The following is a 23387-nucleotide window of genomic DNA, read 5'->3' as shown; positions in this document are numbered from 1 at the left end:
CCTCATGGCCTCCGGCGCCATGCTGGAGGGGACAACACTGGGCTGAACCTTCACGTCCCCTCTGCCGGTTACAGGATTAATGGGTCCCTCGTTGCTGCACATGTTTTGTGGCCAGGCCCAGTGACCTGGCCAAGTTTTATTCCCCTTGCTGCCCCAGGGTCAGTTTTATGGGGCAGCGGGTGTCCGGGCCTAAGCGTCCGACCACTTCTCAAGGGGGAAAGGGGAGTCACAACCAGCCCTCTTGGCTCAGATTTTGCGGCCAGGCACAGAGTCCTGGCCACATTCTCCTACCTTCTCAACGGAGACCTGCTACTACTGCCCCAGTGTTAGGCTCTCGGGAGCAGAGGAGCCTGCCACGTCAAACTACCAGTCCCCTGTCGCTGGCCTTAAATCAGCCGCATGATCGTGGGGCCAGGTGAACGAGGGACTGACTTCTTCTTCATATAGCCCTGGCCCGGTCTTTGTTTTTCCCCCACTCTTCCTAGCCCCGGCATCCTCCTCACTTTATTAATCATCAAGAAAGACTGAGCACTCACCAATGTCTTGCAGAATCTCTTCAGTCTTTAATCATAAAAGATCTTCTGGGGTACAGGAGCAGGATGGGAGAGCAGTGTGCTGGCGTGGGGGGGAGACTGGGCCATGGACCGTATCGCGCACAATGCGCTTCGTCAGGCCCCTTGTGTACTTCCGTGTGCAACGCGTTTATATCACTCAGAACCCGTCGCCATGGTGAATGTAAACAAAATACAACAGGTACAGGTAAGTAAAAACAAACTTCGTTACAGAACATGCTTTTGTTAATATTGGTAATGATCATTGGGTTTTTATGTTCTACATAAATTAAAGTACTACTTCTACCCGATCATTAAGCCCCATCGGCCTGGTGGCGTTCAACTTAGATATCCACCTATCTTCTTTGACCAGCAATTACCGATGGCGGTCTTCTCCCCTTCTGGAAACATTAACCCGAAATGTCAATGCTTTAGGGTTGTGCTGATGCTTTTCTCTGACATGGGCGATCATTTTCGTTTCGCCCGTGCCACTGGCTATTGATTTCAGATGCTCTCTAATGCGGTGATATAGGGGGCGAATTGTTTTCCCTATATAGAAGAAACCACAATCACAAAACGGCATATACAACGAATTTAGATCTGAATTTCAGGAAGTCATTATTTTTTCTCCTCCTAAAGTTATTTCTTTAGGTCTCGATTTTTGGGAACACAAAGGACAATTTCCACAAGGGAAATTGCCCTTTTGGTTTAGAAGTAGATAACCAGTCCTTTTTTTGTTCATTCTTTATTCATTTTTTTTTTTTACCTCAAAAAATCATCTATAGTTTTATCTCTTTTGTATGTCACAATGGGCTTCTGTTTAGTATGTTCCTCTAAATCCGTTGGCCTGTTGTAATTATCTTGCCTTCATTAATGTTAATCTTTACATCTAAAAATTCAAGTGTGTCATGACCAAAGTGAGAGGTGAATGCCATATTGAAAGTGTTGATCTGGGTAAGATATTGCACAAACTGATTAAATTGCTGCTCAGTGCCACTCCATATAACGAACACATCATTGACAAATCTCCAGATTGTCTTGATGTGTTCGATAAATGGGTTATATGGGGAAAATATCATTTCTCTCAAATATTGCTAAAAAAAATATTAGCGAAACTGCATGAGATGGGAGTCCCCATTGCAGTTCCGCTAATCTGCCTAAACCACTGGTCATTGTGTTGAAATACTCACAGAAATTGATGTGATCCAAGGTTGATACAAGGTGCCCAACCCCAAGTGCAGTTGTGCACCTACGTTGGAGTGGAGGACCTGCACCTATGGATCACAATGGATCCCCAGCATAAATTTGCATACAATGGAGGATGCCTGCAAACGTTGTGTTGAAATACATTAGATAATATTAACATTATGGCATCTGCCACAAAATCTATAAATTCAGTGGATTTGTCTGTACTGGAGAGAAATTCCCTGATGGCCTGAACACCCGAATCCCGCGAGGTTCCATGCCAGCTAGCTGCTCTGCAAAGTAAAAGAAAAAAGAAAATTAAAAATTAAAAAAATTACTTACATTTTGTCGGGCTCTCTGCGCCCTCTGGTGGCTGTTTCATACACAGCTCTTTTCTGTTTCCATTCTATTGCTTGGACCCCCTCTGCTGGCCTAAAGTTGGTACTGCAGCCTTACAGTATTCTGTGGCTTTATCTTTCCTGTGGCTTTTTTTTTATTTTTTTAAATTGGAGTACTCTCCTAAGTTTGCTTTTTTGAGTAGGATCAAGTGTAGTATCTGTTCTTAGTTTCTAATCTGATACAGTCCATAACCGGGGACCTTATATTAGATGGATTTTGGAGGAAGAGGGCAGATTCCTAAGCCTGTTTCCATCATCTTATGCTTGTGACTGATAGGGCAGTGTCTCCAGGTTCATTGTTTGCACGTGAGCGAACTTAGTCAGCACTAGGTGCTTCTAGCTCCAGTTCCTGAGTAACCCTGTTAGGGTTTTTCGACTCTTTCCCTTGCTCCTATTGGCCATTTTTGCTCTGTTTTGCCTGAGGTTCAGTGGGGACAGTAATCAGTGTTTGCCACACTGCCCTTGCCCTCTCTGGAGTAACATTAACTCTGGCAGCAGTCTGCCTGTTCCCTTCACCTCCGGCCACCCTTAGAGTCCGCCACATTCGTGACTGTTGTCGTGGTTTCTCCGGTGTTAGGTTACCGAGGGGGTGCCTCTGTGTGGGCTATGCACCCTCTGCAGCGGTTTTTGTGCGTGGTTTACTGTGACGTGGCCCTCTCCAGTGCCCATGGAGGATGTGTTGTCTGCAGCAGCTATTCCGGTACTCCACGGTTAGTGGGAGTTGCCCAATGTGCAATGGACCCTCTACATCATCCATGTAGGTTAAGACATCTGCCACAGCGGCTATTCCTGTACTTAACTGTGAGTAAGAATTGCCGATGTACAATGTACCCTCTACACCATCCATAGAGGTTGGGATGTCTGCCACAGCTTCTATTCCGATACTACGCTGTGACAGTTGACCGGGGTACGATGGACCCTCTTCACCATGCATAGAGGTTGGGATATTTGCCACATCTGCGGTTGCAGCTCTTGTACCCTGCTATATGTCGGGGTTGACTGTTGTTTGTAGGGCTCTTTAAATCGCCCATGGAGGACATGGTGCTTGCCGCATCATCACTGGCCTTATCACTGGCCTTCCAGTGACAGTGGTTCGCATGTTAACTGTGGTAGCCTACAATGCGCTGCTATGGCCATTACTGCAGTTTTACTGCCTTCCTCGGGGGAGTTGTTGTCAGTGTCTATCGCTGAGGTACATTCCTGTCTGAGCTTGCTTGGTCCTGACTCTGGCTCATCCAGCTGGAGTGTTTTGCTCCAGCTTGAGGTTTCCAGCCTCTCCTGGTTTGCGACTCCTGGGTCCCTCCATTTCTTACTTTATCTGGGATCCTCTGTTTCTCTGGGTGGCTGCTCCGGTTTTCCGGATGGCTGACCTGCTTGCATTTCTTTTGACAGGGGTCAGAGGCATAAGGCCTCTGGGTAGTGGGCCGGCCAGTTGTCCAGTTTGGTCAATTTGTGCACCTTGGCTGGGTGTAGTTCACCTGGTCGCTTGCCTTTTTCCACCTTCTTGACTATGCAGCATACTCTTTGGTTTCTCGCTTCCATCCGTTTTTATGCAGGGGGCCTGGGGACTGTGCGTGTTGGTCTCGCCTCTCAGATTAGGTGGTCAACGGATGTTCCTTGCCCTAGCCTTCTTCCGGTCAATTTTTCTTGTGCACTCTGACCCGCACATGAGTTTATCATTCTTCGTCCCCTTCTGGCGACTCTGGTTTCCACCTTCTGAGTCTTGTCTTCTCGCTTGCTGTGCTCAGCTGCCTTTTGCTTGTCATTTTCCCTCCTCAGCCTCTGTCCGTCAGTTGCTACTGGCCTTCTGACAGGATTTTCTCTTGAGTCTTTTAGGCATGTTTTTTTCCCAATTGTGACCAGACGTATGTGGTCCTGTGTCTTCTGTCTTGTCTTCGGGGGTGTTTTCCTCCCTCTTTTAAAAACTGGTTCCGTCTGGCAGGCCTTTGTGGAGAGAGCGCTAGGGTGAGATGGGGCCTGACAGAAGGAGGGAATAATGATATCCTCGTTCAGATGGAAAGAGGATACCATCTTGGGCAAAAGGAAGGAATCGGCTGAAGCACGGCCTTGTACTGATGGATTAGGAAGGGAGGACGACAGGAGAGAGCCGCCAATTCAGACCCCTGCCTAATGGAGGTAACAATGATGAGAAAAGCCACCTCCCAAGAAAGGAAGTGAAGGGAGACCTCCTGGAGGGTCTCAATTGGGGGCCCCCTTTAAGGTGCCGAGAACCAGATTTAGGTTTCAGGGAGGGAGTGGGAGACCTGTACGAAGGAGGCACGTGCGCCACTCCCTGCAGGAGAGTTAGGATTGCAAAAAGTAAAGCAGATTTTGCAAGGAAAAAAGGGAGATGGGTCGTGCCTTGCTCCCATGAAAACAGGCCCGCCAGTTATGATGATAAATCCTTGCAGACGGCTTACGAGCCCAGAGCATGTACCACATGCTTTGGGGGCCAATCCGGAGCCACGAGACTCCCTCGTTGGGGGTGGGGGGGGATTTGGTTCTGGGATCGGACATGGAAAAAAAGACAACAGATAAGTGAGCCAAAAGAAAAAGTAACAAGCTCACCCAGGTCCCCATGTCCGGAGAGCAGCTGAAGAGTAACAGCAGTGGGCAGTGAGGTGGAGAATGAGGAGACACTTGAAGTCACCAGAACAGGAGGGACAGAGGGACCACCAGGAGAAAGGGAATGCCCCCCCCCCCCCCCCCCGGGGAGTTTATGGACTACCATAGGCAGATTGTCAATAGGGTAGGAGACATATGACAGTCTGATGCAATTAGGGACTTTATTAAAACTTCCCTTTTAAATGGTAATCCTATTAAAATGTGTAAGAAGAAGAAAAAAAAATAATAATTTTTTAGAAAACTAAAAGTTCCATCACATAATTGCGACTGCCGCCTAGTTACCAACTAACGCATTTCTTTTAGCCAAAATTCTTCTGGAACAGTGATGCGGCTTTCCTTCATGTAGGAACCATAGTACAGCTCTTCTAAGCATTAGATAGAACAGGTTTGGAGAGCTCCAGACTTGTCTGCCTCCTACTGACATTAAGCTAAAACTGATTAGCTCAGAGCCAGTAAGCGGTGTATATCCTGCAGGATTTTTTTATTTTTATTTATTAATGCCTAGTGTCAGCAAGATATACCGCACGGTTCCGGTGTTCCTCAATGGAGCCGACCGGATTTTTCTTTTAAATAGGGCTTTTAAAATGTTTAATAATGCAAACTCCATTTAATGGAACTCCCTTTATTAATGTGTAACGTTTAGTGGATCCCGTGTTGAAGTTCACTGCATTGTCAGGTTGCTGACTGGGAGAGCAGTGAGACAGTCTGGCTGGAGGACCATCAGACATCCTGAGGAGTCAGAGTGGGACAGTCACACTGGCTGCCCTGGAAATTAACTATGCCGCATTCGGTGGTCTCCAGCTTTTGTGCACCACTGTTGCTTCGGTCAGGGGGGGGTCTAATGCTATGGCATTAATGCCCTGGACAAGCATTGGCACACAGAAGCGTATATGGCTGCTACTACAGCACCAAAGCTGGGGGCAGTTGCTTATGCTTGGTGCAAGCACAGAAGGGGCCTTGCTCTGTTAGGGGCAAGCACAGTGTGAGCCTAGCTCTTCTGGAGACGAGCACAATGGAGACCACAGAGAATTTTAATTTAGGATTGATTTAGAAATGTACGATTAAACGGGTACTCAAATGCAATGCAGGATAAATTTTAACTCAGAGGGCCAGACCACAGGGACTCCCAAGATTTCCTGCATGGCACCCTGGCAGTCCCCAGGAAGGGGGCGTGCCGCCCCTAGCAGGAAGCCACGGTCAACACTCACCCTCCTCGTATCTCTATGGGATACATGAAGGGGGGCATGTTTGCTGCTTTGTGCAGGCAGTGATCACGCTCCCTTCCTGGGCACTGCCGGGGAGCTGTGCAGGAGATCGCGGGGGTCCCAGCAGTTGGACCCCTCACGATCTAACACTTATCCCCTTATCGTTTGGTTCGGGGATTAGTTTTATTGCGCTGGAGTAAACTATTTTAATAGTTTTAACAACCCTTTTTTTAAAGTATTGATTAAAAGGCTTAATGCATAATATAATTAGATAATTCTTTAATGTGTTTAGAACTTTGACCAGAATAAGCTTGAAGAGGAAATGAGGAAACGTAAAGAGAGGGTAGAAAAATGGCGTGAAGAGCAGCGTAAAAGAGTTGTGGAAAGTATTGGAGAATTGAGAAAAGAAGCAGAAGAAATGCGACAAGGAAAGAAATGGAGTTTAGAAGATGATGACGGTGGGTTCTTTTTGCTTTTAACCCCTTAAGGACTCAGCCCGTTTTCACCTTAACCTCTTAAGGACCCAGCCCAAATATACCTTAAGGATTCGACCAATTTTTTTTTAACATGTGACCACTGTCACTTCAAGCACTTAATAACTCTGGGATGCTTTTACCTTTCTTTCTGATTCAGAGATTGGTTTTTCGTGACATATTCTACTTTATGGTAGTGGTAAAATGTTGTCGATACTTGCCTCATTTCTTGGTGAAATTCTAAAATTTGATGAAAAAATAGAAATTGTTTTTTTTTTTATATACTTTGAAGCGCTCTGCTTATAAGGAAAATGGATATTCCAAATGATACATTGATTCACATAAACAATATGTCTACTTTTTGTTTGCATAATTTTTACTTTTGGAGGACATCAGAGGGCTTCAAAGTTCAGCAGCAATTTTCTAATTTTTCCCAAAAATTTTCAAAATCTGAATTTATCAGGGACCAGTTCAGTTTTGAAGTGGATTTGAAGGGCTTTCATATAAGAAATACCCCACAAATGACCCAATTATAAAAACTGCTCCCCTCAAAGTATCCAAAATGACATTCAGTAAGTGTGTTAACCCTTTAGGTGTTTCACAGGAATAACAGCAAAGTGAAGGAGAAAATTCAAAATCTTCATTTTCTCCACTCGCATGTTCTTGTAGACCCAGTTTTTGAATTTTTACAAGGGGTAATAGGAGAAAAAGCCCCCCAAAATGTGTAACCCAATTTCTCCTATGTGTATGTCAAGTTTTCGTCAGGCGCAGTAGAGGGCTCAGAATGGAAGGAGCAAAAATGAATTTTGCTGAAATGGTTTTTGGGGGGCATGTCACATTTAGAAAGCCCCTATGGTGCTAGAACAGCAGAAAACCCCACATTGCATACCATTTTTGGAAACTACACCCCTCAAGGCATGTAACAAGGGGTCCAGTTAGCCTTAACAACTCACAGGTGTTTGACAAATTTTCGTTAAAATCGGATGTGTAAATGGAATTAAAAATGTTTTCACTGAAGTGCAGTTTTTCCACAAATTTACCATTTTTACAAAGGGTAATGGGAGAAAATGCCCCCAAAATTTGTAACCCCATCTCTTCTGAGTATGGAAATACCCCATGTTAGGATGTAAAATGCTCTGCGGGCGAACTACAATGCTCAGAAGAGGAGGAGTCACATTTGGCTTTTTGAAAGCAAATTTTGCTGAAATGGTTTTTGGGGGGCATGTTAGGAAGCCCCTGTGGTTCCAGAACAGCAAAAAATACCCACATGGCATACCATTTTGGAAACTACATCCCTTAAGCAACGTAACAAGGGGGCCGTACAGTGAGCCTTAACTACCCACAGGTGTTTGACGACTTTTTGTTAAAGTTGGATGTGTAAATGACAAATTTTTTTTTATTTTATTTTTTTTACTCAAATGCATTTTTTTCCTTAAATTTTACATTTTTATAAGGGGTAATAGAAGAAATTAAGGTTGCAAATTTTGGGGGTCATTTTCTCCTGAGTATGGAAATACCCCATGTGTGGATGGCAAGTGCTCTGCTGCCGAACTACAATGCTCAAAAGAGGAGGAGGGCCATTGAGCTTTTGGAAAGAGAATTTGTTTGGAATGGTAGTCAGGGGCCATGTGCGTTTACAAAGCCCCCGTGGTGCCAGAACAGTGGACCCCCCCCCCCCCACATGTGACCCCATTTTGGAAACTACACCCCTCACAGAATTTAATAAGGGGTGCAGTGAGTATTTACACCCCACTGGCGTTTGACAGATCTTTGGAACAGTGGGCTGTGCAAATGAAAAATTACATTTTTCATTTTCACGGACCACTGTTACAAAAATCTGTCAGACACCTGTGGGGCATAAATACTCAATGTACCCCTTATTATATTACATGAGGCATGAGGGGTGTAGTTTCCAAAATGGGGTCACATGTGGGGGGGGGGGTGTAATTTGTTCTGGCACTATGGGGGCTTTGTAAACACATGTGGCCTTCAATGCCAGACAAATTTTCTCTTCGAAATCCCAATAGCGCTCCTTCTGTTCTGAGCATTGTAGTGCGCCAGCAGAGCACTTTACATCCACATATGGGGTATCTTCTTATGGAGTGACAAATTTTGGGGGGATTTTTTCCTGTTTTTCCTTGTGAAAAAAAAACACCAGCATTTTAGTGAAGAAAAATTTTATTTTTTATTTTCCCATCCAACGTTAATGAAAATTCTTCAAACAACTGTGGGGTGTTAAGGCTCCATATACCCATTGTCATGTTCCCTGAGGGGTGTAGTTTCCAAAATGAGATCACATGTGGGTATTTATGTTTTTGCGTTTATGTCAGAACTGCTGTAAAATCAGCCACCCCTGTGCAAATCGCCAATTTAGGCCTCAAATGTACATGGTGCGCTCTCACTTCTGAGCCTTGTGTGCTCGCAGAGCATTTTACACCCACATATGGGGTATTTCCATACTTGGGAGAATTTGCGTTACAAATTTTGGGGGTCCTTTTTTTTTGTTTTTTTAATACTGCTCGTGAAAATAAAGTATGGGGCAACACCAGCCTGTTAGTGTAAACATTTTTTATTTTTTTTCACTAACAGGCTGGTGTAGCCCCCAACTTTTTCTTTTCATAAGGGGTAAAAGGAGAAAAATCCCCCCAAAATTTGTAGTTTAATTTCTTCCGAGCACGGGAATACCTCATATGTGGCACTTAACTGTTTCCTTGAAATACAACAAGGCTCTGAGGTGAGCGAGCGCCATGCGCATTTGAGGACTGAATTAGGGATTGCAAAACAGAGTGCCGAGCTGTTGCTAAATTCCCAGAATGCCTGGACAGTCAGTGGCTGTCCAGAAATGCTGGGAGTTGTTGTTTTGCAACAGCTGGAGGCTCCGTTTTTGAAACACTGCCATACAAGACGTTTTTATTTTTTAAGGGTGTTTATATGTTGTGTTTTACCCTTTTTTATTTTGTGGTAGTGTAGTGTGTTTAGGGTACATTCGCAGAGGCTGGTTATGGTGAGTTTCCCGCTAGGAGTTTGCGCTGCGGCGAAAAATTTGCCGCAGCCCAAACTTGAAGCAGGAAACTTACTGTAATCCTGTCCGTGTGAATGTACCTTGTAGAAACTGTGGACCTCCAGATGTTGCAAAACTACAAATCCCAGCATGCCCAGACAGCAAACAGCTATGTGGGCATGCTAGGAGTTGTAGTTTTGCAAGATCTGGAGGGATATAGTTTAGAGACCACTGTATAATGGTCTCAAACTGTAGCCCTCCAGCTGTTGCAAAACTACATACCGTATATACTCGAGTATAAGCCGAGGCCCCTAATTTCAACCCAAAATCCCAGGAAAAGTGTTTGACTCGAGTATAAGCCTAGGTTGGGAAATACATCATCCCCCCCCCCCTGTCATCATCCAGACCCCCGTCATTAACATCCTCATCATCATCATCACCTGTCATCATCCCACCCCCCCTTCATCATCCCCTTGTCATCATCCCACATCCCCCCTTCATCATCCCCTTGTCATCATCCCCACCCCCCTTCATCATCCCCTTGTCATCATCCCACACCCCCCCTTCATCATCCTCTTGTCATCATCCGCCCTCAGTGGTCTTCAACCTGCGGACCTCCAGAGGTTTCAAAACTACAACTCCCAGCAAGCCCGGGCAGCCATCGGCTGTCCGGGCTTGCTGGGAGTTGTAGTTTTGAAACCTCTGGAGGTCCGCAGGTTGAAGACGACTGCGGCCTTCGACATCATCCAGCCCCCTCTCACCCCCTTTAGTTCTGTACAGTACTCGCCTCCGCTCGGCGCTGGTCTGGTGCTGCAGGACTGTCCGGAGGGGAGGTCGTCCGGTGGGATAGTGGTTCCGGGCTGCTATCTTCACCGGCGGCGCCTCTTCTCCGCTTCGGGCCCAGAATAGAGGCGTTGCCTTAACGATGACGCAGAAGTACGTTAGTAATGAACGTACCTCTGCGTCGTTGTCAAGGCAACGTGACTATTCTGGGGCCGGGCCCGAAGCGCTTAGAAGAGGCCTCCCCGGTGAAGATAGCAGCCTGGAACCACTATCCCACCGGACGACCTCCTCTCCGGACAGTACTGCAGCACCGGACCAGCGCCGACCGGAGGCGAGTACTGTACAGAACTAAAGGGGGGTGAGGGGGCTGGATGATGTCTAAGGCCGCAGTGGTTGGGAGTTGTAGTTTTGAAACCTCTGGAGGTCCGCAGGTTGAAGACCACTGCGGGTGGGGAGTTCACTCGAGTATAAGCCGAGGGGGGTGTTTTCAGCACAAAATCGTGCTGAAAAACTCTGCTATACGGTATTCCAGCATGCCCAAACAGCAGTCTGGGCATGCTGGGAGTTCTAGTTTTGCAACATCTGGAGGACTAGTTTAGAGACCACTTTACAGTGACCCCCCCCCCAACCCCTAACCACCCCCCCCACGGGCATTCCCCTCGGGGAATTGCGCGGGTGCCTGCTGATAGACTGAAATTCCCACGGGCATATGGATACACCCTAGCTACTTAAGGGGTTAAGGACGCAGCCAATTTTATTTTTGCCTTTTTGTCTGTTTGTTTTTTTCCTCCTCGCCTTCTAAAATTCATAACTTCTATATTTCCATTCCCAGACCCATGAGGGCTTTTTATTTTTGCGTGATCAGTTGTACTTTGTAATGACATCACTCATTTTATCCTAAAATGTATGGTAAACTCCCCAAAAAAATTGGGGTAAGGAAATTTAAACGAAAATCATAATTTTGCTAATTTGGGGGCTTCGTTTTCACGCTGTACACTTTACGGTAAAAATACATGTTTTACCTATTCTCTGGGTCAATATGATTAAAATGATACCCATAGTTACATACTTTTTTATTATTTTAGTGCTTTTTAAAAATCTCACTTTCTCTATCGGCTCCGTTGGGGGACAGACCGTGGGTGTATGCTGCTGTCTCTAGGAGGTGTGACACTATGGTAATAAAAAGTCGGCTCCTCCCAGCAGGATATACCCGCCTTCAGGCCCTGAGCTAATCCGTTTAAGCTTAGTGTCTGAAGGAGGTGGACATGGTCTGGAATTCTCCAGACCAGGTCTTCTGATTTTTCGTTTTCCTACTATACGGACTTGTTATTTTATTCCTTTTTCTTTCCTGTTTTCAGGTGGGGACTCGGGGTCTCTGGTTCCCTGTTTTCCCATTGCGAGTAAGGGGGCACAGACATTGCGTATATGTGCTGTTCATCCCCCCCCCCCTCACCAACGGTCAGCGCCTGGGTTGGTACCTCATGGGTCCAGGTTCCCCTATTTCCCTGCTCGCCTCGCTCGCGCATAGCAGCCAGGCGTGATGCAGGTGACAAAAGCTTACTGAAGACTTCACTGAAGACTCAATTAGGTAATATCTTCTGACTGAGGTAAGTACTTTCCCCTTTTCTCCTTAGGTGCGGACTTGCAACCTCTGGAGACCCCTGTTTTTGGCCCACCTTTTCAGTTACGGGGCTGGCTTATACAGGGGCTGGACTTTTATTCTGGGGGAGCAGTGGCATCTTGGGGGCATGTAATCTATGTTTTACATTGTGTACTTCACTGTGTGAGTGTGTGCTTACTTGCGACTATAACCGCAGCGCCTTATATGCGGCTGACAGCCGCGGCGCTTGTACTGGCCAGGCTCTCTGAGCGCCGGCTTACTTTCACTTTCTCCGGCAGTCTCTGCCGGCGTATAGGCCGCCCGCTCTATTCCCCCGAGCGCATATGCAGCTGACATGTGCGCTCGGGACAAGGAGTGGGCGCCATTACAGCTTCTTCTCGGCCAGTCTATAGCTCCGCCCACAGGGCTGTCGGAGCTCTTCAGGGGCGCGAAGTAGCCTCCAATCAGTGCCGTGGGCGCGATTTTCAGTTAGAAGGGGCCAATTAGTTAGTGCCTCTGCTTCAGGCACGCCCCTCTCTACTATTGGCTGGCCTGTTTCTTACACTCTAGCTGCACAGAGCCGAGTTCTCCTCACTGCAGCTGCCAGGGGACACAGACTAGGGTGAGAGAGTTCCTGTCTCTTTTCTCATTATGTCCATACCCAGAGCTGTTCCTCCCTCTAAACAGAAACCTGGAACGTCAGGGACTTATTTTGTCTTTAAGTACTGTAATACCAAGATGCCTGGCTCTACTAAACCCACTTGCCCTGCCTGCTCCACTGCTCCCCCAGACCCCCTGATGCCCTTTTGGTTCTGGTGGCTTCAGCTGCTCCACCAGCCTGGGTTTTCTTCCCTGACCCAGTATATGGCTGACTTTACCCAAGTCTCCCGTTTGGTGGCTGAGGCCTCCCAGGAAGTGGTGTCCGCCTTGAAGGGGTCTGCCCTGCGCAGGGCCTCTGAGAGGACCCGCTCCTCGTCTCCACATACTTCTCTCTCACAAGCGTACTAGGGGTGCCTCGTCTGACTCTTCCATTGAGTCTTCAGATAGACGTGGGCGTTCCCCCTCGTTGGTCCCGCCCCCCGGTCATTTAGGCACAAACGTTGCTCCTCCAGAGGACGTTCTCGGAGTCGCCACTCTGCCACGCCAGAGCCGCGTACCCGGTCAGGGTCACCCCCCTCCAGGACTGCCTCCACGTGTTCACATTCTCCTGGTGAACTGGCGGACGAGGCTTCCGAGCCGGCATCTGACTCAGAGGACCGCTCGGATTCAGTTGAAACGGTGAACTCATTGGTGGCAGCCATAAGAGACACCTATCCCTTAGAGGACCCAGGATCTTCGGATGTCACTCCAGGAGTATCCTTTCATCGTGCTAAGCCAGCACGTCAAAGGTTCAGCTCTCACGCTGACTTTGACGCCATTCTGTAATCTGCATGGAAACATCCAGACAAGAGGTTCCCGGGAATCAAGACGATTCAAGAAAGTTATCCATTTGACAAGGACCTTGTCACTAAGGTGGTGGATCCACCAATCTCCCAGATCTCTAAGGTGATTACACTGCCACTGGCAGATGCCGCTGCCTTCAAGGATTCCATGGACAAGAAGGTAGAATCCTTAGTGAAGTTTTCCTCAGAAGCAGCTTGGTCTTCTCTTCTTCCCATCTTCGCCTCGGCATGAGCTTCCAAGGCCCTGTCGAAGTGGGGCCAAAAGCTCCATCAGGGTATATTAGCAGGTTCCCCCCCAGAGGATCTGTCTGCTCTGGCTCTCCAATGCTCTAAAGCTGAGGACTTCCTTTTGCACTGCTTCCATGCAGTCAGCCCGTTGTTCTGCCTTTGCTCTGGGTCACCTAGCGGCTCTCAGTCGCTCTGCGGCTTAAAGCTTTGGATGCGGATGCCGCTTCTAAAAGGTCTCTCACTGAGCTTCCTTTTACGGGTGGCCGTCTTTTTGGCAAGCGCCTTGATGAGATTCTCTGAGGCGACGGGAGGTAAGAGTTCCTTGTTGCCTCAAAATAAGGCTCGCCCTACTTCCCAAAGGAAGTCCTCTTCCTTTCAGTCCTTTGGCTCCAGAAAAGGGTCCGGGCAGGCGCCTTTGCGGGACAAGAAGGCCCCCTCGTTCCGGGCGCGCCCGTCTTGGAAGTCGGACACAAACCGGTCTGGTCGGTTTGCGCCCAAATCAGGCAACCGCAAACCCACTTCTGCATGAGGTGAAGCCCCCACCCGCGTTTTTTTCTCGGGTGGGAGGTAGTCTATTACTTTTTCCTGGACCTCACACATTCAGAACTCTTGGGTCAGGTTTACCGAATCGAATTCACCTCCCTCCCGAGGGATCGCTTTTTTTTTTCGATCCAGGGCCCCCCGGTCTCCTCCTTTTGGTGAAGCAATTTTGAGGCTCTCCAGTCTCTGCTTCTCCAGGGGGTTATCGTTCTCGTTCCTCCACGGGAACAGTTTCGGGGTTTCTGTCCCAATCTTTGTGGTTCCCAAGAATGACTGTTCTGTGCGACCAATCCTAGACCTCAAGCGTCTCAACAGTCATCTTCTTATCCGCCACTTCCGAATGGAATCTCTCCGTTTGGTGGTGTCCCTGGAACAAGGAGTTTCCTTCCTCTGTGGACATCAAGGATGCTTACCTCCATGTGCCAATATTTCCAGGCCATCATCGGTACCTCCACTTTGAGGTTCCGGAGGGGCATTTTCAATTCGTAGCCCTCCCCTTTGGCCTGGCCACGGCTCCTCTTGTCTTTACCAAGATCCTTGTGCCAGTGATGGGCCTGTTGCGGTCGAGGGGAGTCTGGGTGATACTCTACCTGGACGACCTTCTCATCAAGGCTCCAACCAGAGCCCAAACTCAGGAGAATGTGGACGTCACTCTCCACATTCTGGATCGCTTCGGGTGGCTGGTCAACCGGGACAAGTCAGTCCTCTCTTCTACCCAGTCTCTCACCTTCTTGGGACTTCGCTTCGACACGGCCTCTGGATGAATTTGCCTCCCGCCGGACAAACGTCTGGCGTTTCTGTCGGGGGTCCGCTCCCTTCGGACCCAGGTCTGTCTCCATCCGCACTTGTATGGAAGTCCTGGGTCGGATGGTGGCAACTATGGAGGCCGTACCATTTGCCCAGTTTCATTGTCCTCTTCAACTGGCGATCCTCTCTCGGTGAAACAGGTCTCCTCTGTCCCTCGATCGTCAGATTGTTCTCCCTCGCAGGGTCCGTCAGTCTCTGCTCTGGTGGCTCCGCTCCCCCCTTCTTCTCCAAGGGCGGTCATTTCTTTCCCCCTTCACTGGCAGGTAGTTAAAACGGATGCCAGCCTGTCAGGCTGAGGTGGCGTGTTCAGGAATTGGACGGTTCAGGGACTCTGGTCTCCCCGAGAGGCCCTTCTTCCGATAAACCTATTGGAATTACGGGCGATTCTTCTTCTTTGTCTTCTTCATTGGGAGTCCCGGCTTCAGTCCCGTCCTGTCCGCGTCCAGTCGGACAACGACACGGCCGTGGCGTACATAAATCGACAAGGCGGCACTCGCAGCTCGGCAGCCATGGCCGAGGTGACCAAGATTCTCATCTGGGCGGAAAGCAAGGTTACGGCCATTTCGGCGATTCACAGTCCGGGGGTGCTCAACTGGGAACCGGACTTCCTCAGTCGGTCATCACCCGACCCCGGCGAGTGGTCTCTACATCCAGAGGTCTTATCGCATCTCTGCGACCTCTGGGGCATTCCGGACATGGACCTCTTCAGGTCCCGGCACAATCGGAAGATCCTTCCTTTTGTGTCCAAGTCCCGGGACCCTCAGGCTCTGGCCGTGGATGCCCTAGTGATTCCTTGGGCGGGGTTTGCCCTACCCTATCTGTTCCCTCCCCTTCTACTCCTTGCCAGGGTTCTGAGGAAGCTCAAAACAGAGGGCGTCTCCGCCATTCTGGTAGCTCCAGATTGGTCCCCCCGAAGGTCGTGGTAAGCCGACGTAGTCGGGCTCCTGGACGACTCTCCACTGCGCCTTCCACTCCGTCCCAACCTGCTCTCTCAGGGTCCTCTTTGCCACCCCAATTTACAGTCGCTGCATTTGACGGCGTGGCGGTTGAGACCGTGGTTTTGAGGGCCCGCGGGTTCTCTTCCCAAGTCATTCACACCATGCTCAGAGCTCGTAAGTCCTCCTCCGCAAGAATTTCCCACCGTACTTGGCGGTCTTCTTTTCGTTGGTGTGAAGCTCATGACTTATCCCCTGTAACCTTCTCGGTTCCCCGTCTTCTCTCCTTTTTGCAGTCTGGTTTGGAACTGGGGTTATCTCTCAGTTCCCTTAAGGGTCAGGTTTCGGCCCTTGCTATTCTTTTCCAGCAGCCTTTTGGCTTCTAATTCTCATGTCCGGACATTCCTTCAAGGAGTGGCGCATGCTGTTCCTCCTTATCGGTCACCCTCTCCCCCTTGGGACTTGAATCTGGTTCTGAATTTCCTCCAGGGTGAACCCTTTGAGCCCCTTAGGTGTCTCTCCGCCTCCTTTCTTGGAAAGTGGCGTTTCTTGTTGCTATCATCTCCATCCGGAGGGTGTCTGAATTGGCAGCTCTCTCCTGCCGTTCTCAGTTTCTGGTGATCCACCAGGACAAGGTTGTTTTCCGGCCAGATCCTTCCTTTTTGCCTAAGGTGGTTTCGGCCTTTCATCTCAATGAGGATATTGTCCTCCCGTCTTTTGTCTTGCTGCTTCTCATCCTAAGGAGCGCTTACTACACAAGCTGGATGTAGTTCGGGCCGTTCTGTATTATATCTCCATCACTTCTTCGTTTCGTCAGTGTGATTCCTCTTTCGTCCTTACGGAAGGTCGTCGTAAGGGACAGTCTGCTTCCAAGGCCACCATTTCTCGGTGGATTCGGTCCGCCATTTCGGAAGCCTATCGCTGTAAGGGGAAGATTCCTCCTTTCAGGGTTGTGGCTCATTCTACCCGTTCTGTTGGGGCATTCTGGGCTCTCCAGAATAGAGCCTCGGCCTCGCAACTTTGCAAGGCGGCTACCTGGTCGTCTTTGCACACTTTCTCGAGGTTCTACCGAGTTAATACCTTCGCATCGGCTGATGCTAGTCTGGGCCGTAAAGTTTTGCAGGCGGCAGTGGAACGGCCGTCTGCTTGACTGCTTATCTGCCCACCCAAGGGACGGCTTTGGTACGTCCCACGGTCTGTGTCCCCCAATGGAGCCGATAGAAAAAAGATGTTTTTTTTTATTTACTTACCGTAAAATCTCTTTCTCGGAGGATCCATTGGGGGATCACAGCTCCCACCCTTTTTTGGGGTTTTCTTCGGTTCTGTCCGAGGGTGTGTTCAGTTGTATTTTTTTTCTTCTGGTTCTCGGACAGTTTGGTTCGTCTTTGACCTGTCGGTCCTCTCCTATTGCTCTGGAACTAAAACTGATTAGCTCAGGGCCTGGAGGCGGGTATATCCTGCTGGGAGGAGCTGACTTTTTTTTTTTTATTATTACCATAGTGTCACACCTCCTAGAGAGAGCAGCATACACCCATGGTCTGTGTCCCCCAAATGGATCCTCCGAGAGAGAGATTTTACGGTAAGTAAATGAAAAAAATCTCCTTTTTCAACCACCTTTTCCTTTTTCCTCCTTTTTTTCTTTACAATTTTTTTATTTTTACACGTTTCATTGGCAATCGCCCAACATGGCAGCTGGAGGTCCCCTTACCTGCTCTGACCGTCATCCAGGGGTTTTCTCCTCTGGTCTGACAGCAGCGCTGTGGGCGATCCAATCATCCATTTAAATGCCTGCATTGCTGCAGTTGCTGTGATATGTATTGATAACTGCATCTGAGGGGTTAATTGTGGACATCGGCATGAATTCTTATTCCGTCATTACCGGCGTGTCCCTGGCTGCTGATTGCAGCCAGGACCTGCTGTACATTATGCGAGCATCGGTCTGGCGTCATGTAAAGTTTCTAAGTGTATGTCCTGGTGCATTAAGTACCAACGCATCATGACGTACATTTACATTGATTTTCCTTAAGGGGTTTAATCTTTTATATTTTGAGCAGGATTTGTTTAGAATATTGTTACTGTTTCAATTTTCCAGATGATGAAGATGAACAAACTGAAGGAGAAAAGGAAAGCCATGAAGAAGAGGATGAGGAGATGGATCCTCTAGATGCCTACATGGAAGAGGTCAAAGAAGAAGTTAAAAAGTTTAACATGGGCAGCATGAAAGGAGGAAGTGAAAAGGTTGGCCCTAATAATAATTTTTGAGTTTGTCAAGCAAACTTGGTATAAGTATCTTTCGTACATTTTGTTGGTGTATGCAAGGGGGAAACCTACTAATATTGCAGCAAATATTTTTCTTTTAGCATTAAATAATCTACAGGAGGGAAATCCGAATTGTAACATTACCCCAGACATTTAAGTGACCTTTGAGTCACTACAAATACAGTATTATTTTAATTAGTTGTTAGCATGTGTCCTAAATTGAAAAGTTTAATACAGACAGCCACATTGTTTGAATAGTACAGAGGTGCTGCCATAATTACTTTAACTACTTATCTAGGGTAGAACTGGAAAATGTGATTCCCTTTATCACATGACTGATTTGCACAGTGCAAAATCGGTGGGGGTTATTGTGGCTAGTGTGGTAGGACTAACATTTTATTTTAGGAGATTAATGTTAACATTTTTTCATCTCAGAAAACTGGACCTACAGTGACAAAAGTAGTTACTGTGGTGACAACTAAAAAGGTTGCTGCAGAGACTACAAAGAAGAAAGGGGAACTTATGGAGAATGATCAAGATGCTATGGAGGTAATTGTTTGCTCCCTCTACCCAGCACAATAATTAGTGCCATACAGGTTTCACAATATACACTTACAATGCTACCATTATTAATGTATACCTTAGGACCTTTGTGTTCTAAGGTGTTTATTTATTTTTTTTTTTTATTGAGGGGGGAGGTAATTAATGCTTAAGTCTGCTGCTGCCTTACTCAACTTGTTAATGCTTCATATGCACATTTGGAGACCACTGCCCTATCTGGGAAAAAAGATATAAAACCTGCAGGTCCTGGAAGCATTTTACTTCCAGGACAGGAAAGGGTATGGAAGGGGCGTGTGCTTGGGATACAAGATGGTGACGCAGGACCATATGCCATTTTTTTTTTGTTGTGATTTGTAATCCACAAACAGGACTACAGAGGATAGGTTTAGGTAGGTCTGGTGTACAATGTTTACTTTAGCTTTGTATGTAAAATTTTTTTTAATTGTAGTATTCTTCAGAAGAAGAGGAAGTTGATCTTCAGACTGCATTGACTGGATTCCAAACTAAGCAACGTAAACTCCTTGAGCCGGTTGATCATGGGAAGATTGAATATGAGACCTACAGAAAAAATTTTTATGTGGAAGTTCCAGAGTTGGCTAAGATGACTCCAGAAGGTAACTGATATTTTTAGCCACTTATAAACTAAAAATACAGCTGAAAAGGGACATCAAGTGGTGGAAGCTGTAACCTAGTTTAACAGTTGAAGCTTGCTTGCAAAAAGTTTAAGCAAATGGATCAGGGATGTGGAAATCCTATCGCCCGACGCCCGGGACAAGTAGTTTTGGGCGCCGGGCAGGTGAATTCTTTTTATAGATTTAGCCCTGTATCGGGCAAGCAGGGACAGACAGACTTCCCCCTTATTTTTCTTTAATGCCGGTGTGAGGCGCAGGAGCCGATGCAAGTCTGCACCTCACACCGGCGCTCAGTGTATGGAGGGGGCAGTGGCGGCCCCCAGCTGATTTCAGTAGCTGGGGGCTACCCAGCCGGTGTGAGGGGATCTCGGGAGCGAGGGCAGAGCCCGAGGTCTCACGTCTGCAGATGATTAAGCCACGCCCCCTCATCCCCCCCCCGCCGGAGGATGGAGTGTGCAGCTCTGCGTAATACTAGACGGGGAGAATGAGGAAGTCCACAGCTCCTCCCTCCCCCACACACAGCCTCTCCCTTCCCCCTGTTCTGTCTAAACAGGACCTCATTTATCATGGGGAGGTTTCAAGTATTCACGGGGGTAAATACAGAGCGGGGAGAGGACGTGTGTGAGGAGACTGCACTGCACGGGCTGGGAATTTCACCTCGCACTGGCTCAGGTGAGGAGGCTGAGCATGCAGGCGGCGGGAAGGGTGGTTGTATATGTATCTAATGTATGATTGGGGGGGGTGGTGTATCAGCGGGGGGTGTATGTGTATGGTGTCTGTGTATGTGGGATGTGTGTATGGTATATGTGTGTATGTAATGTATGATATAGGGGGCAGCGGCAGGTGTATGTATGATGTGTGCATATGTATGGTGTATATTTATGGTGTGGATATATGTGTAATGTATGATGGGGGGGGGGGGGGCAGGTGTATGCATGTATGATGTGTCTATGTATTATGTATGTATGTAATGTATAATATAGGGGGCAGTGGCCGGTGTATGTATGTGTATACCTGTGTGTTTTGTACAGGGGTGGACTGACAAGTGCTGCCGCCAGTTGTGCTATCTAATTTTATTTATTTTTTGTGTCTTCTGGCCACCCGCACTATATTGCACCCCCCAGAATCCCACCCCCTTCATACTCAGCCGCCGACCAAGAGCCCCAGGGATGCACACAAACACGCCCGAACCAAAACTACAACTCCCAGCATGTTACACCATAACCTAAACTGTAGAACTATAAAGTGTAACATGCTGGGAGTTGTAGTTTTGGTTCGGGTCAGTTGCAGAGCCATAGGCTGTATCAGGGCATGCTGGGTGTTGTAGTTACTAACTGCAATTCCCAGTATCCCTTGACACATCCTACGGCTCTGCAGCTGACACGGACCAAAACTACAACTCCCAGCATGTTACACAATAACCTTAACTGTACTTCTATACAGTGCAACATGCTGCAACACCCACACAACCATAGGCTGTATCAGGGCATGCTGGGAGTTGTAGTTAACTAGTAACTAAATGCAACGTCCAGCATTTTCTGACAGAAAATTAGAGTAAATAAAATGCAGCACATAAACTGGAGAAGCAGAACCCCCCCCCCCCCAGTAACACAGCGGCGTTCACTGTTATGAATCAAAAGACTCCATATACAAGTCCCTATGAAGACTGAAAAATAGTGATTAAAATATTTTAAAAAGTGCGTATACATGTGAATAAGCCCCTTTACTAATAAAAGTTCCGATAAAAACGACATATCATGTCACAAGATTACCCTCATCCCTGTATATGGAAAAATTGGAGTTATACGGGTCAGATGGGGGGGGGGGGGGGGGGGGGGGTGCAATTTTCTGGGCTTGGCTCGGGTGTAAAAGGAGCTAGCTACAGCTCTCCTGCCGCTAATAGCCTGGCATGCTGCGATCGCTGTCGCTTTTTGCACTTTCGTTTTTTCCTCCTTACCTTTTAAAAATCATAACCCTTTAAATTTTGCACCTTTAAACAGTTAATAGTGTGCAGCACTGATTGTTGTGCCATGTGCTATTAGCACAGAGTCCTGGCTTTCATTAGCGGCGTGACCCCGCGTTCTAGATAGAGTGCAGGGCGTACAGGTACACCCCGCATCCTTAAGAGGTTAAAATAGAAAATCTGCCCAAAAAATATAAAAAATTTTAAATACCTCCTTGACTCTGCTTTCATTTCTGTAAAACATCTAAAGGGTTAATAAACTTCAGATTCACTTTTTAAAGGGTGCAGTTTTTAAAATGGGGTGATTTATGGTAGGGATTGACCGATATCGTTGGGGTTTCAGAAGAAGTAGAAACAGGGCATATGTCTAAAGCAAACAGTACATAACCTAACTGCGAACAGTATTATACAGTACCTGTATAGGGCTTCTGCATAATTGGAGAAGAATAGAGGTGGGTAACCTTGGGGTACCTAACCACTGTCAACAGTGGTACGGGTATGCCTCTGTTCCCAAGTCCTTAAAGACGGAGTCCCATTACTGGCTTTAAAGCGTCCCCTTGAGCGGAGAATGCTTTAAACCCGGTGGGTCCCGATTGCTATCATCAGCCAGGACCCAGAGTTAATGCTGGGCATCACCGATTGGGCTGATGCCTGGCATTAATTCTTTAAACGCCGGGATCAAAGTTGATTGCGGTGTCTACAATGAAAGTGAAAGAATTCAGGCAGCTTAGCGCAGCTGACCGCGATGAAATCGCGATGTCCCGATCAGCTGAGAGGGCACTTGCCTGGCTCCACGCCGTCCGATCAGTGTTCTATTGCTCAGTATATGCAATCAGAACATTGCATGGTATAGCCCCCTAAGGGGGCTAAGAAAATAGCTTAACTCCTTGAGGATGAAGGGCATATGTAAACGCCCTCGCGTCCCGTCGCTTAAGGACGGAGGGCGTATCCATAAGCCCTCTGCATTTCCGATCACTGCCATTCGCTGGGCGGTGATCGGACCGGGATGACTGCTGAGATGTCCCCTTCATCATTACCCTGTCATCATCCCACACCACCCCCTCCATCATCACCGCTTGTCTTATCTTATTTAACAGTGGTCTTCAACCTGCGGACCTCCAGATGTTTCAAAACTACAACTCTCAGCATGCCGGGAGTTGTAGTTTTGGAACATCTGGAGGGCTGCAGGTTGAAGACCACTGTTAAATAAGATAAGACAAGCGGTGATGATGGAGGGGGTGGTGTGGGATGATGACAGGGTAATGATGAAGGGGGGATGATGACAGGGTAATGATGATGAAGGGGGGGGGGAATTATGTATTTCCCACCCTAGGCTTATACTCGAGTCAATAACTTTTCCTGGGTTTTTGGGGTGAAATTAGGGGCTTATATTCGGGTCGGCTTATACTCGAGTATATACGGTACTCCCCATTTACCATTTAAAAAAATAAATAAAAATAATGTAGCAAAATAAAAATAATCATGTGGTACCGCCATGTGTGTAAATGTCCGAGCTAATAAAATATAAGGATAACTAAACCACACAATCTAAGGCGTACACGTAAAAAAATAGTCCAAAATTGTGCATTTTTGGTCACTTCATATACAATAAAAATAATAATAAAAAGCAATCATAAAGTCCCATCAAAACAAAATGGTACTGATAAAACTGCAGAGCATGGCACAAAAAATAAGCCCTCATAGAGCCCCGTATACTGAAAAATAAAGTTAGAGGTCAGAAGATGACCATTTAAAAAATATTAATTTTGGTGCATGAAGTTATAATTTTAAATAGTAAAATAAAATAAAACCTACAGAATGAAGAGTCCTTTTTACCGAAAAGTGCACTGCGTAGAAACAGAAGCTCTGACAGCGTGTTTTTTCATTTTTGGGGCACCAGGCAGTGTTTAAAGCCCCTTTTAGACACAGCTGTCAGCTTTGACATCGGCGATATAAAGGGTTAATAGCCACCTGCAGCGATGGCTGTGTGTCGGCTATTGCTTCAGCCCATGCTACAAGTATCAGCAGGGGGGGAGTCAGGAGTCCACGCCATACACTGTGGCAACCAGTAAAATGAAGGACATCGGATCTCCAATGTCTATCATTACAGGCAGATAAGCCGAAGATGACGAAAGGGCATTTCCTGTCGATAATTTTCAGAGGCCGAAATTTCGGGACATCCCTACAAAGTACAATTGG

General features: G+C 47.3%; 1 protein-coding gene across 1 annotated transcript in view; it reads left to right on the top strand.

Annotated features, from left to right (window-relative positions):
• Positions 1-23387, top strand: part of DDX46 (DEAD-box helicase 46) — a gene marked incomplete in the record, with an annotated part of 414922 nt that overhangs the window by 27406 nt on the left and 364129 nt on the right. The window contains 4 exon segments of the mRNA XM_056516636.1: positions 6257-6422; positions 17866-18011; positions 18468-18581; positions 19042-19207. Of these exon segments, the coding sequence (XP_056372611.1) occupies positions 6257-6422; positions 17866-18011; positions 18468-18581; positions 19042-19207 (592 nt within the window).

This window comes from Hyla sarda, chromosome 4 (assembly GCF_029499605.1).
Source record: "Hyla sarda isolate aHylSar1 chromosome 4, aHylSar1.hap1, whole genome shotgun sequence".
NCBI classification, from domain to species: domain Eukaryota; kingdom Metazoa; phylum Chordata; class Amphibia; order Anura; family Hylidae; genus Hyla; species Hyla sarda.
Note: the sequence above shows the minus strand (reverse complement) of the source record. Positions and strands in the feature narration are given on the sequence as shown.